At 38.4% G+C, this 11,543-nt stretch overlaps 1 protein-coding gene across 5 annotated transcripts; it reads right to left on the bottom strand.

Annotated features, from left to right (window-relative positions):
* Window positions 1-1,976: 1,976 nt before the first annotated feature.
* LOC120799022 (aquaporin-4-like) lies at window positions 1,977-6,236 on the bottom strand. 5 transcript variants are annotated; one of them, XM_040143848.1, is made up of 6 exons: window positions 6,145-6,208; window positions 5,736-5,816; window positions 5,108-5,525; window positions 4,863-5,027; window positions 3,949-4,029; window positions 1,977-3,001 (listed from the first exon to the last, which is right to left on the bottom strand). In XM_040143848.1, exons 3-6 carry the CDS (start codon window positions 5,489-5,491, stop codon window positions 2,750-2,752), a joined length of 882 nt encoding a protein of 293 aa, XP_039999782.1. In that variant the 5' UTR covers window positions 5,492-5,525; window positions 5,736-5,816; window positions 6,145-6,208; the 3' UTR covers window positions 1,977-2,749. The 5 variants fall into 5 exon arrangements, with proteins under 5 accessions (XP_039999782.1, XP_039999783.1, XP_039999779.1 ...); XM_040143849.1 differs by lacking the exon at window positions 6,145-6,208 and adding an exon at window positions 5,996-6,023; XM_040143845.1 differs by lacking the exon at window positions 5,736-5,816 and having other exon boundaries at window positions 6,145-6,236.
* Between the last annotated feature and the right edge of the window lie 5,307 nt (window positions 6,237-11,543).

Raw genomic sequence — 11,543 nt, forward strand, 5'->3', positions numbered from 1 at the left:
AAATTATTAAGGAAGTGGGAGACTTTCTTGTTTATAGTATGAATTATTAAACAAGTGTTTAACGCTGTTTTTCTTCATGAATCCCCAAATATTAATTGCTAATGATCTTTAAGGTGTGTGTTTTATCTTTTGCCCCTTCTGTTGTATGCTGGGAATTGAGAATCTGAATTTTTAAGTCATGAGAAATCTCTCTGTTCTCAGTTAGATAAGCATAAGATGCACTTTGAGATATACTTTGCTGGCATCTGTATGAAGTGCAAATGAAGCTCTAGTTATAACAAAATCCCATTATATATCCATTGTTGGTATTTGCAATGTACGTGAATGTAAATTAATGAACTATAGAGTTAGCCACTGTAAAGGCTATCCATGCATTATCAGTTTTCTGCTCAACGTGTTGCTGATAAGCCATTCAAGATGTTAAGAAACAAACATCTGAAAAAGTGTTGGTCTATCATCTGCTGTCACTTTTTATTTGCTTTTTGCTAATTGAGATGTCTGCAGAAATCTTTTAGAAGTTTGTCAACACACAGAGATGACATTTTGCTAATGAAATCTCAGGATTTTATTGACACTTTATACTGTCTGCTCATATCGTAGTTAGAAACTGTATCACAATGTCTTGCGCTGTATGTGCACAGAAGCCACATATAATAAATAGGCTCTTTAAAAAGATTTTTGCTCTCCATCACAAATATGAAATTCATAACAAAACCAAATCTCCAATCCAACAGGGACTGCTATCCTCACCTGTATTCCTCTGTTTAATCTTAAAATGGGCAACGGCCAATAAATCAGATCTGAGTGAGCCCATTTCCCATCCACTGTCCCAAGGGGGAATAGTCAATACGTGAAACATCAGATTTATGTACTCATTTATTTGGGTTATAAAGATGATTAAGGGGAGCCGAGAGGGTGCTGGCCTCGAGCCACTGAAGCCTTAAGGGATACAGCCTGCCTGCAGGTAAAGGATAGTGCTGCTGAGAAATTCAGTGCTGTCCATTCTCAATTCCCGTAGGCCTTGAAGAACAGTACCCGTTACCCTGAGAACAATCACACAGTGCTACTGTTCAGGAGTTTAATCTTAAATACAAAAAAGTATGGGGAATGCAATTGAATTTTGGCAGCTCAAGTGAAATTAAGTACTTTTACTTGAGTATTAACTTGCTTGGGCTCCCACTTATGTATTGGGTCCCTGTTACGGGGCTATGAAAACACTTAACCCTCCTGTGTAGTTCCGAATTAATGGCCTGGACCAATTTCAAAATGAAATGTGTCAGTTATGAATAAAACTGACTTGGGTCTGCCTAAGTCTGCAGAGTAACCTGTGCATCCAAGGCTCGTGGCTGCCCTCCCCTGGAGAACTGCAAAGGGGAGCATTATTGCACAGCATGCTATGCACACTGCGGCCACTAGGTGCCACTGTTGTAACACAAGAAAAATTGCACCGTGTTTGGGAAGAAGGTGAGATGGGAGTAGTTAAGGCCACGTAGGAGTAAAAACAACCTTGATTTAGTATCTGAATTACACTGGCAGTCTAGCTAGCAAACACAATATAGTTGCACCATGTAGACAACTTCAGTTGATGCAGCAGGACCAGTGGGGCTGATTATTTCTTTTAGCAAAGGAAATAAAGTGTAGTGTAGACATAACCGATAACCTCTATTTCGTATATCACAAAATGGTATCATTTTCTGTGATCTCTGCTGATGGAATGGAATTATATTAGGCTTTTTCTCAGAGACTTAACTCACGAGGAACACACATTATGGACATTTATCTGGCCATAGGGAGACATAATCTAAAGGTAGATGAGCCAATCCATCACTGATCTGGACCTCTCCTCTCCCCAGTGCTCAGCCCCTAGTACCAGGAACAAGTGACTCAAGTGAAACACCTTGTAGGTAAGCTCACTAGATTTATTGTAAATATAAAATATATCTTATCAATAAATTAAATACTTGGATATGACATACATCAAATTATACTGAAATAAGAAATGTGTTAAAAGAACAAATTCTAGATCTAAAAAATAAAAACAGCTAAGAATCACAACCTAATGAAAATAGGAAAAAAAAAAAAAATTGAAATCATTGTACAGTAATAGACACGATAACCATCAAAAAGTAGAGATACATTTTTACAGAGACACAATGTCTCCATAAAGATGAACTGGATGTTTCCCTGACTAATGCACTGAAAATAGAGCAATGTAATATAACTCTGATAATAAAGCTTGTCAGAGCTGTCTTACATTACCTGGGACCTGTAATGTGCTTAATGATCACAAGGAAAATCTCTCCTTTTATTATATATACAGTTCATGGACCAAATGTGACACTAATCCAAAAATAACAAGGCTGCATTTTCTTCTTCACTTCTCCAATTCAGCGTGATGACCCCACCTAATTGGTTGACCCTACACATATTTCTTGATCGCAATGTATCGCGGGCTGTCAGTCTGCGGTAATCAATGTGTGCCACACGCCAACTCTGCTACAAAATCATTCAGGGCCTCGGGAGTAGTATTATAAAGGCTGTAGATGTTTTTTGGGATTGAGCCCTAACATCATATTAGCTTTATGACAATGAGAGTAATTCAGCCCTGTTGTAAAGTCTCACGCACAGAAATCATATTCTGCTACGAGGACAAAGTCTTTGGAGGGGGTACAGGCCCGAAATGGATACTCCAAAGTTTGATTGTCAAGCTGGTCTACAGATTGGTCTCCATTTCCAGTGCATGTGATAGTCATACAGACGACAACACTTCTCCCGTCGAGTCATGGAAAGGATCCTTTTTCTCAGTTTTCTCCAGGTCGATGGTTTGGATGGAGCTCGGCTTGATGGCAACGTCCTCTGTCTCCACCTCCATGTATTTCCCTGATGGCTCCTTCTGGAAGACCTGTTTCAGCCTCTTCTTTATCTCGGGGTCAGGGCAGTACAGGTACTCATACAGGCCAGCAGCCAGTATGCCCCCCAGAATGGGTCCAACCCAGTACACCTACCACAAACAGTAAGACAAACACATCACTTAGTCAGCTGGCTAATCAGTGCTCCTTCGGACATGTTTTATTACTGTCAACAAAATGTAGCCCTGACATCGCTACAGAAAACTGTCAAACTGTCCTGCTCTGCTAGGCTACAGATTTGGAAAGGAAGGTCAACCTCTATCCTAGGCTGGTAGCTCGGTGTCTGTGGTATCGAAAATGTGCAACCGAGAGAAGACATTTGTGAATATGATACCAGCCACACTGACAGTTACTGAGCATCACTCAGTACACACACACACGCATACACACGCACACACAAACACACACACAAAACATAACGCCATGCTTTCTGCAAAATAGCTCAGTGGAAATAATTGCATGGATGCATAAATTCAGAGCTAATGCTGTTTTACACCTCGTTCAGTGACATCTCATTATGTAGGTAGAGGTGAAAAGTTGTAAATTTGTCATTCTTTGGCACCTCTTTTGTTGGATAAAGTTGTAAATTCAAGGGTCATGTGTAAGGTTTTTAGTAAGCATTCAAAACCCCCTCACCTCTGTGGTTTTCTCTTTACAATTACTGATAAAAGCAAAACACTACTCTTTGAATTTGTCTTTAGGTCACACCTGTTTTACTGTTCTGGCAGTGGTGCTTAAATTGTGACCTTATTGGCATGTTGAAACCTTACTAGGTTTCAACATGCCATTCTGACGAGCTCGCCCTCTTCAGGACAGTAAAATAAGATCATCAGTAGCTACTGCAAATCATTTCATAGCATCTTGACGTGACACCAAGACATAACACATGAAACAGTAATCTGTTTTATTATGTTCAAAAACTCTTAAGCATGACCATTTATACAGAAGTGGTACATGTTCACTAACTGGAGTCTAGGTAATATTTTGGCCACGCGAACTCCTGAAAAAAAGATGATCATCTTGGGGAAGTATCTCTTACCCAGTGATTCTCGAAGTTAAGTGTGACCATTGCAGGCCCAAAGGAACGAGCAGGATTCATGCTGGCTCCTGTATAAGGAATCTGGAAGACACGTAATAGCATTGCTTTTAGTCTAAATGATGAAACATCACAGTTTTTATCATTAGACATTATCATCAGATATATGTTTTAGGAATAACACTTTCTTTTTTTGTCTTACAGAATATATCTTATACCCACGAATATAGCTTATACAAGTCGAAATATATGTATATATGCATTTGCTGAACAAGACCAGGGAGGCATCAGCCGAGCAGTGTGAGAGATAACATCTATTTCCCTGTGCATTCATTTGCTCTGCAGGATTCGGGGAGCCCCCAGAGATTGGTTGCCATGCGATGGCAGCTTCCAATAAAGATGTGTGAGTCTGTGAGAATCACTATGAAGCGTATAATATCACACATTGAAGAATAGATGCTTTGCACCTGCTTTTTCTCAAGAAGCATCACTTTTCCGGCTTTCTTTTCCAGTACATGCTAAAGAAGCCTGCACTTGGAACTAGTCTTGTTCTACGATTCTTTAATGTGGTGTGTTGAATTTAACATGATTTTGAGATTAATCTTTAAATTGGTGTTTCACTGCTGGGGCGGGGAGCACAGGAGGAGTCAGCTGATATGAAGATGAGTTTGCAGAAGAGTTCTAAGATTGTTGTAATGTAGTTTGACTTTGTATGCTACTGTTTGTATATACATTAACTGTAAATACATCATGGTTTCTACATAATCTAGTTGGCCACCCTCTTGCAGGAATCATGAGACTTTTGGAACATAACAACAGGGTAACAGGCGAAAATAATTCAAAGATCCCTGCTATAAATATTCTCCTAACTGCCATTTGAAATCTATCTCTTATCTGACTTAATGGAAAGTACTTACCGCAAATAAGTGACCAATTGCTACAGCAAAGCCAATGGCCAAGCCAACTGAGCCGCCTAGGTCTGTACGTTTGGGATCACAGGTGGCAAAGACGGCGAAGACCAGTTCGAACGTGATAAGTAGCTCCACAACAAGGGCTTGTCCCAGTGAGATTTTGGAGTTCACCTTGGACACAGATTTTTTTCTTTTAAACTGTAGGAAAACGTATCATACACAAATACAAATGCATATGGTCAGATTCTTACCGTGGTCACACCGAGGGAACCTCTAACAGCGGCAGGTGTCACTAGGTAGAGAATCCCAGCTCCTGTAATAGCCCCGAGGCACTGAGCCAACACATAGAACAGCGCTTTTGCCAGGCTCAGCTTTCTAGTTACAACCATAGCTGCAGTGACAGCTGGGTTAATTTGTCCACCGCTGATGTGGCCAAAACATTGCACCATGGTGGCAATGCTGAGGCCAAAGCACAGCGAGATAAGGACTAGGTCAGCTGGGGGAGGCTTCTCCTCCCCTGCAGCCCAGTTGATGGTGGAGCCCAGACTGAGAAGGACAAAGATAAGCGTGGCCAGGTACTCTCCAGATACAGCCCTCCAGAAGTCCTTGGTCCAGATCCCTTTAAATGCCACCATTATGCTCTGACAGTTACACCAGGACAGGAACCTCCTAGCAAAAAGAATAATGAGCACAATGATTAGCCTACTTACTTATTCCTGGTGTGTGCATGTGGCTGAAAAAGTACTGAACCCTATCAGAAGGACTGCCTCTGGGCACAACATTTATAACTCCACTAGGGATTTAAGAGAGTGACTTTCCATCACAAAATGCAATACAGAACATTCTTTAAACATTGTGCATAGGGAAAAATGATCACACCTGAAGTCAAAGCATACAATATTTAATTGCAGTCACTCGTTGAACTTTATCCAGGATGAAGGGAAAATGTGTCTCTTTTGACTATTAATGCAGAAGAGAACATGATTTACATTAATTAAGACATTTATAAGTTACTGTACATTTAGAAAAATGTTGAAAATTAAAATTGAATATCATTACAGAGTGTTCAGCAAACCTCAACAAAGTTGCAGCGATAACTTCAGTCATCTCTTTTCCAGGGTTAAAAGGCTGAAACTTACCAAATGCAATAACAAGCTCGCCCTCTCTCTGTCCCCATTGTGTGTGATGTGTTTTCATTCATAAGTCCTGGTGAGTTATTCAACCAGCAGAAACAGCTCTCCCTTCATCACATCAAACAGCTGAGATGGCCGTGACCTGCAGTACTTACAGAGGAGCAGCAGGCTGTGTCAGTGCAGGAGTGGAGCAGAGAGCAGGTCTGTCAGATGAACGTGATCTACGCATTGTGCCTCGGGATTGCATCCAGCAAACTTTATTATGTTACTAAGCAGGCATCACCTCATGGGAATTAAACAGCCTCCACAGGGGGAGGAGTCACGAGAAGCACTGCTGCAGAAAGAGTGACCGCACAGTGACTCAGTCAGCCTCAGCATCTTAGTCATATCAATGCTTTGGAAAAATGCAGGAGTAAGCACAATATTCACGACACCACTGATATCTGGAAGACTGCAGAACTACATATTAAATTACCATTTGGTCAGTGCAAAAACTTATTGACCATTTCAACCTCACCTGCTCAAATGTATTTTTAGAACAACAATGTACAGATTTTATTGAAATGTTATTGTGATATCATAGGAGACACAACATAAGATGTAAAAATCAGTAGTGGAATGTACATTAAATCAAGTATGCAAGTAAAATTTGTATGTACTCTACTTGAGTATTTCCATATTAGGGTATTTTTACTTGTACTCCACTACATTTCAGAGGGAAATAATGTACTTTTTTTCTTACTTGATTACATTTATTTGACAACTATAGTTACTTTACAAATACAATTTTCAGACAAAACATAACATTTTCTTATGAATTATGCAGCTGCTACATTGAGATACTACTTGATGTTGAAGTTGTTGCTAAGACTTTTAGTCATGTAAAATAAATTGTGGTGTTGCTATTTTTAGTATAGGATCCTCTTCCACTACTGGTAATAATATACTCTTTCTCTCTCACTCTCTCTCTCTCTCACACACACACACACACACACACACACACACACACACACACACACACACACACACACACACACACACACACACACACACACACACCAAATTCTTGGTAAGAGTAAAATATCATTTGTTTTTATCCCTACCTTTTATTCTCTGCCTTTTTCTTTTTGTCCTTTTGACTTAAGTCACCTCATTGTTGAAGAAAGTTAAGAGTCTTGTCACTGTGTAACAGGTAGGCTCTGGGGATTAACCTCAACTAGGGCCTGGTTTGGCAATCTATTGGTATAGAGTCAACTGTGGTATCAGCTTTAGAAGATACGTAACAGCCCGGAAAACCATAAACCATAAGATTACTTCTGTGTTAAGAAACAGGCAAATAAAACTCCACATTTCTAGATTATCTTGATCAAGTAGTTAAGGGTTTGCACATTTGCAAACACACGCACATACACATGCGCACACGTTGCTTTTTCTTCATCATTTGTTCCATGATAAGCTTCCAGAAAGTAACAGGGACTATTTGGTATGAATGAAAAGATAAACATGTAATCTTTATGCTGATCAAACTTACAGTATCCTTGTAGGATGAATAATTGGTTTTCCATTAAGTAGGCGAGTGTGTAAATACATAAATATAGAAATGAAAACATCATAAGTTTATATATTAAGAATGAGGCCTTTCACTGAAATTACGTAAATACTTAATAACTTGGATATAAATTATCCACACTCAGAATGTACTCCAGGTTATTACAAGAAGAAGCTCAAACTACCTCAGACCACTATTTATTTATTTATTTTTTGTCAGTTCAAGTGCCAAAGGGGAAAATATAGTCATACTGATCTTAAGGAAATAGGAATTGCAAACACTTGAAGCACTATATGCTTTACTATAATCAACGTCCATGGTTTAATTGGTCAGAAGTGAGCATTTGAGGCCATGCCTCTCACAAAATCATAACACACTTACCTCCTTCTTGTGTCTGAGATTTAAAAAAAAAAAACTTGTCTGCAGCTCCTTCAGAAAGGAAAGTCAAAAGTGTGAGAACTGCATAATTCAAGCACTTTTTAAAAAGACTTCTGCATCTGTTTCACACACCTAACTGGATCTCAACTTTTGCTCATTTTTCAAAAGGCAATTCACTTTTAGTAGCCTGGTGCAGTTTCACCTGGAAATCTGAAAGCCAAACTCCAGCTGTGCATTGACTCATACTGTTGTATGAATAAAATTGATTATCGGCTCAAAGCCTAAAGATGCTAAAGCTTAATTTTATTAAATGCAGTTTTGAATTGGACTGCAATTAACGCACCTCGCACTGTGTTAAAATTTCACGCACAAACACTTGTGCATTTGTGTCATTCACATCATTGTGCTTTATCAGACATAATAAAACAGAAAAGTTTCTCCGAGAATTGTGCCTCTGTCCTTTAGGACTCTACACTTCTGTTTCATTCTGATATAATTAATTGAACTGTGTTTGTGAAAAAAGATAAGTAAATAAATTCTATTATACCTAAATTTACATTTAGCTTCTAAATATTATTTTAATGACATCCACTTTGTGGCTATAATGCTTCAACTTTCATCTTCTTTGATTGTAGATATTTGTATGATAAATTGTATCAACAACAAATAAGCAGCACAGAGGATTATTTTGTGCTGGAACTTTTTCTTCATTTCAGCGATATATAAAAGCACGTATTCTTTGAGTGATAACTGCAGGGTAATTAGAAAAATATATATTTTATTAAATTTTGTAGGCAGGAAAAAAAATACTAAGTTGTCAAAAAATGACGACAACAGCAAAGTGCTTTGTGGGAAAAAAAACCACACAAACACACCAAGTGAACTGACCACCTTGTTATGACGCTAAAAAAATACTAGATTCAGTGTTTTTGTATCAGACGATCTGAGAAAGAGAGTCTTTGAAAGTTTGACCGCTTGTATTAAACGTTCTGATTTATGATGACTTACTGTATATACACAACCACAGACTAAAAAAAATCCTGAAATAATAAACACAGAATGTACTGGGCACTCAGTGGACATGCTGAATGTTTATTGTTTTGGCACTTTGCTATGATAAACAACATGACACTGCAAAGTTATCATCAGCAGACTTAGTGCTCTGTTTAATGGCTTTCTTTCTTTCTTTCTTTCTCCTTGCTGTCTTTCTTTCTTTCCTTCAAACACACGCTGTAATTTCATAAAACTTATAGTCTTTCTGCACATGTCCAACCATGTGCCATTTCTCTCCTGCTTAAATACTGCCGGCATTATAAAACTGGTTATCTGGTGGAAAGCGCCACATTAAACTAAAAATAGTGTCACACATTTAGCACAGCTCCATCTTACTCAAATATATGCTTGAGACGGAGTGGCGGATTAAGCCTTGCAGATGCCAGAGCCCTCGTTACTGATTACTTACTGTGGTGCAAAGAGGACATTTTAAATAAATAAAATCATGTTAACAATTAAATCGTAAAGCGTCAACTGAATTTTCATTTAATTGTTAAAAAAAATGGTTCATGTAAAGCCTAATATCCCATGCCAAAGTTTTGGGCTCATTTGTACACTAGATGCTTGTGGGACTGACAAAATACATTTACATTTAATAGTCAGTCACTGACTGCATGTGTACAATGATTCACAAGCACTGTAAATGTAACTTATGGATATTTTGCGTGACCAGACTTAATGATGCATTCAATGACCATGTAAGAGACTTCACGCTGAAAGGACATTCCCTGGAGTTTTCATGGGTTAATATGTGTCACGTGTTAATATTTGTTTTAAGGATCCTTCATGCTCCCTTATGCCAACACAATAGTTATGCTCCCCATCAAGCAACAGGAAGGTCAAGAGAAAAATGAAGGTGATTTTGAGATAACATGAGTCCCAATGGAAACAAAATTTAAAAAAATAAAACGCACATTTTGAACAACATATTTTACATTAGTTAGTAACTCAAATGTGGTTTTCCTTAAGTAGAGACACCATTTTGTTGAAATGACGTCCCTTTTTAGACTATGTATGCACTGACTTTCTTTTTCTTTTATCTCTCCCTCCATTTTTCCTCTTTCCTTTTTTCTTTCTTTCTTTCTTTCTTTCTCTCTTTCTTTATCTGTGTTAATGTGACATTGAGAGACCAGAAGTCAAAAACAATGACGTAAATATAATACGGTGACCTATGATTGTCCTCCATGCGAGCACAAAAATATTCCAGCCACACGCACATACCCACATATCACACATGTCTGCAGTAACGTGGAAAATCTCAATTACATTTATTAGGTAAATGGATGACTGATTTGCTGCAGCACAAGACCAAAAGTTGGCTAATACTTAACCCTTGCTCTGGATACTTCTCCTGCTCTTTTTTGGATGGTCGTGAAGGTGGTAGACGGTTAACTTCTTGAATTTCAACATGTAGAGGTGCTGCGAGGATGTCAGGTTGCAAACAACTGCACATCAGTGTTGGAGTAACACGATCCAACCTGTGTTACCATAAATTACAGGAGGAAAATATTTTTGTCACTCAAAGAGGAGATCCTGCACTCTCAAATTGGATGTACTGAGACGACATACTACTCTGGGAGAGGAAGAAGATATATTGCCATCATTCATCACCCTTCACCGATGCCAACTTGTATCCTCTTGCATGTCCAGTTAAAAACAAGAGTGTTGAGCGGCACAGTTTTCATGGCAGGAGGATCTGTTTTTTGCTTCCCTAAAATAAATAAGGCATCTCCAATAATTCCACTTCAGGGGGCAACTTAAGGTTCGGCACAGTAAAAAGTTTATTTAGCACAAATCAGAAAACGCGGGCTCTCCTCTACAATGTTTTCAAGTTTAGACTTTCCAATTAAGAAAAACAAAAAAAGGTCAACACACTAAGACAGCAAACACTAGCACCTTGCATTCACCATACAATTAGATACAACCTGTGCCATATACATAATTTGACAATTATGCATGCGGTACAGTTTTATTTACAATGGTAAATATGGCCACTAGGCTCGCTCATTTTACATTGAAATTTAAATCTGCACACTATACAAACTTGAATATTAATGAGCTACATAAATCGTTATAAAACAGTTACTCGGTATCGTGTGGAGTGCTTTTCCTGGATCCTGTTTCTATAGTTCCTCCAGGCATCTCACACACATCAGAGGAGCCATTTCTTTACTAATTAAAAGCTTGCCTTAATTCTTCAGATTCACATGTTGAGTCAATTAATGTTTGTTGATACTGTATGAGTTCTGTTTGATTAAAGAACTGTCCTCCAGATTAGGTTGTTTAGTTTATAGCGAAGTAATGTGTTAAAAGGGAATTCTTAATGTGCATTATAGAGTAATGTGTTAATTTCGCACTGCTCATCTTTTAGAGCCATTCTGGGAACTTACCATCTTATCATTGTGCTTTATAACACATACAATTCCAGGAAACAGAGAACAACATCCACTTTTCCAAATACATCAGTGCCTTTGGTCTTCACAGTCACATAAAAAATGCAGACACAGACCCAAATTATCAATGACTATTTTTTTCAATATTCAGTCTCAGCTGTAACCCTGGAGATTTACCAAA

Source organism: Xiphias gladius, chromosome 14 (genome assembly GCF_016859285.1).
Source record: "Xiphias gladius isolate SHS-SW01 ecotype Sanya breed wild chromosome 14, ASM1685928v1, whole genome shotgun sequence".
In the NCBI taxonomy this organism is placed as follows: domain Eukaryota; kingdom Metazoa; phylum Chordata; class Actinopteri; order Istiophoriformes; family Xiphiidae; genus Xiphias; species Xiphias gladius.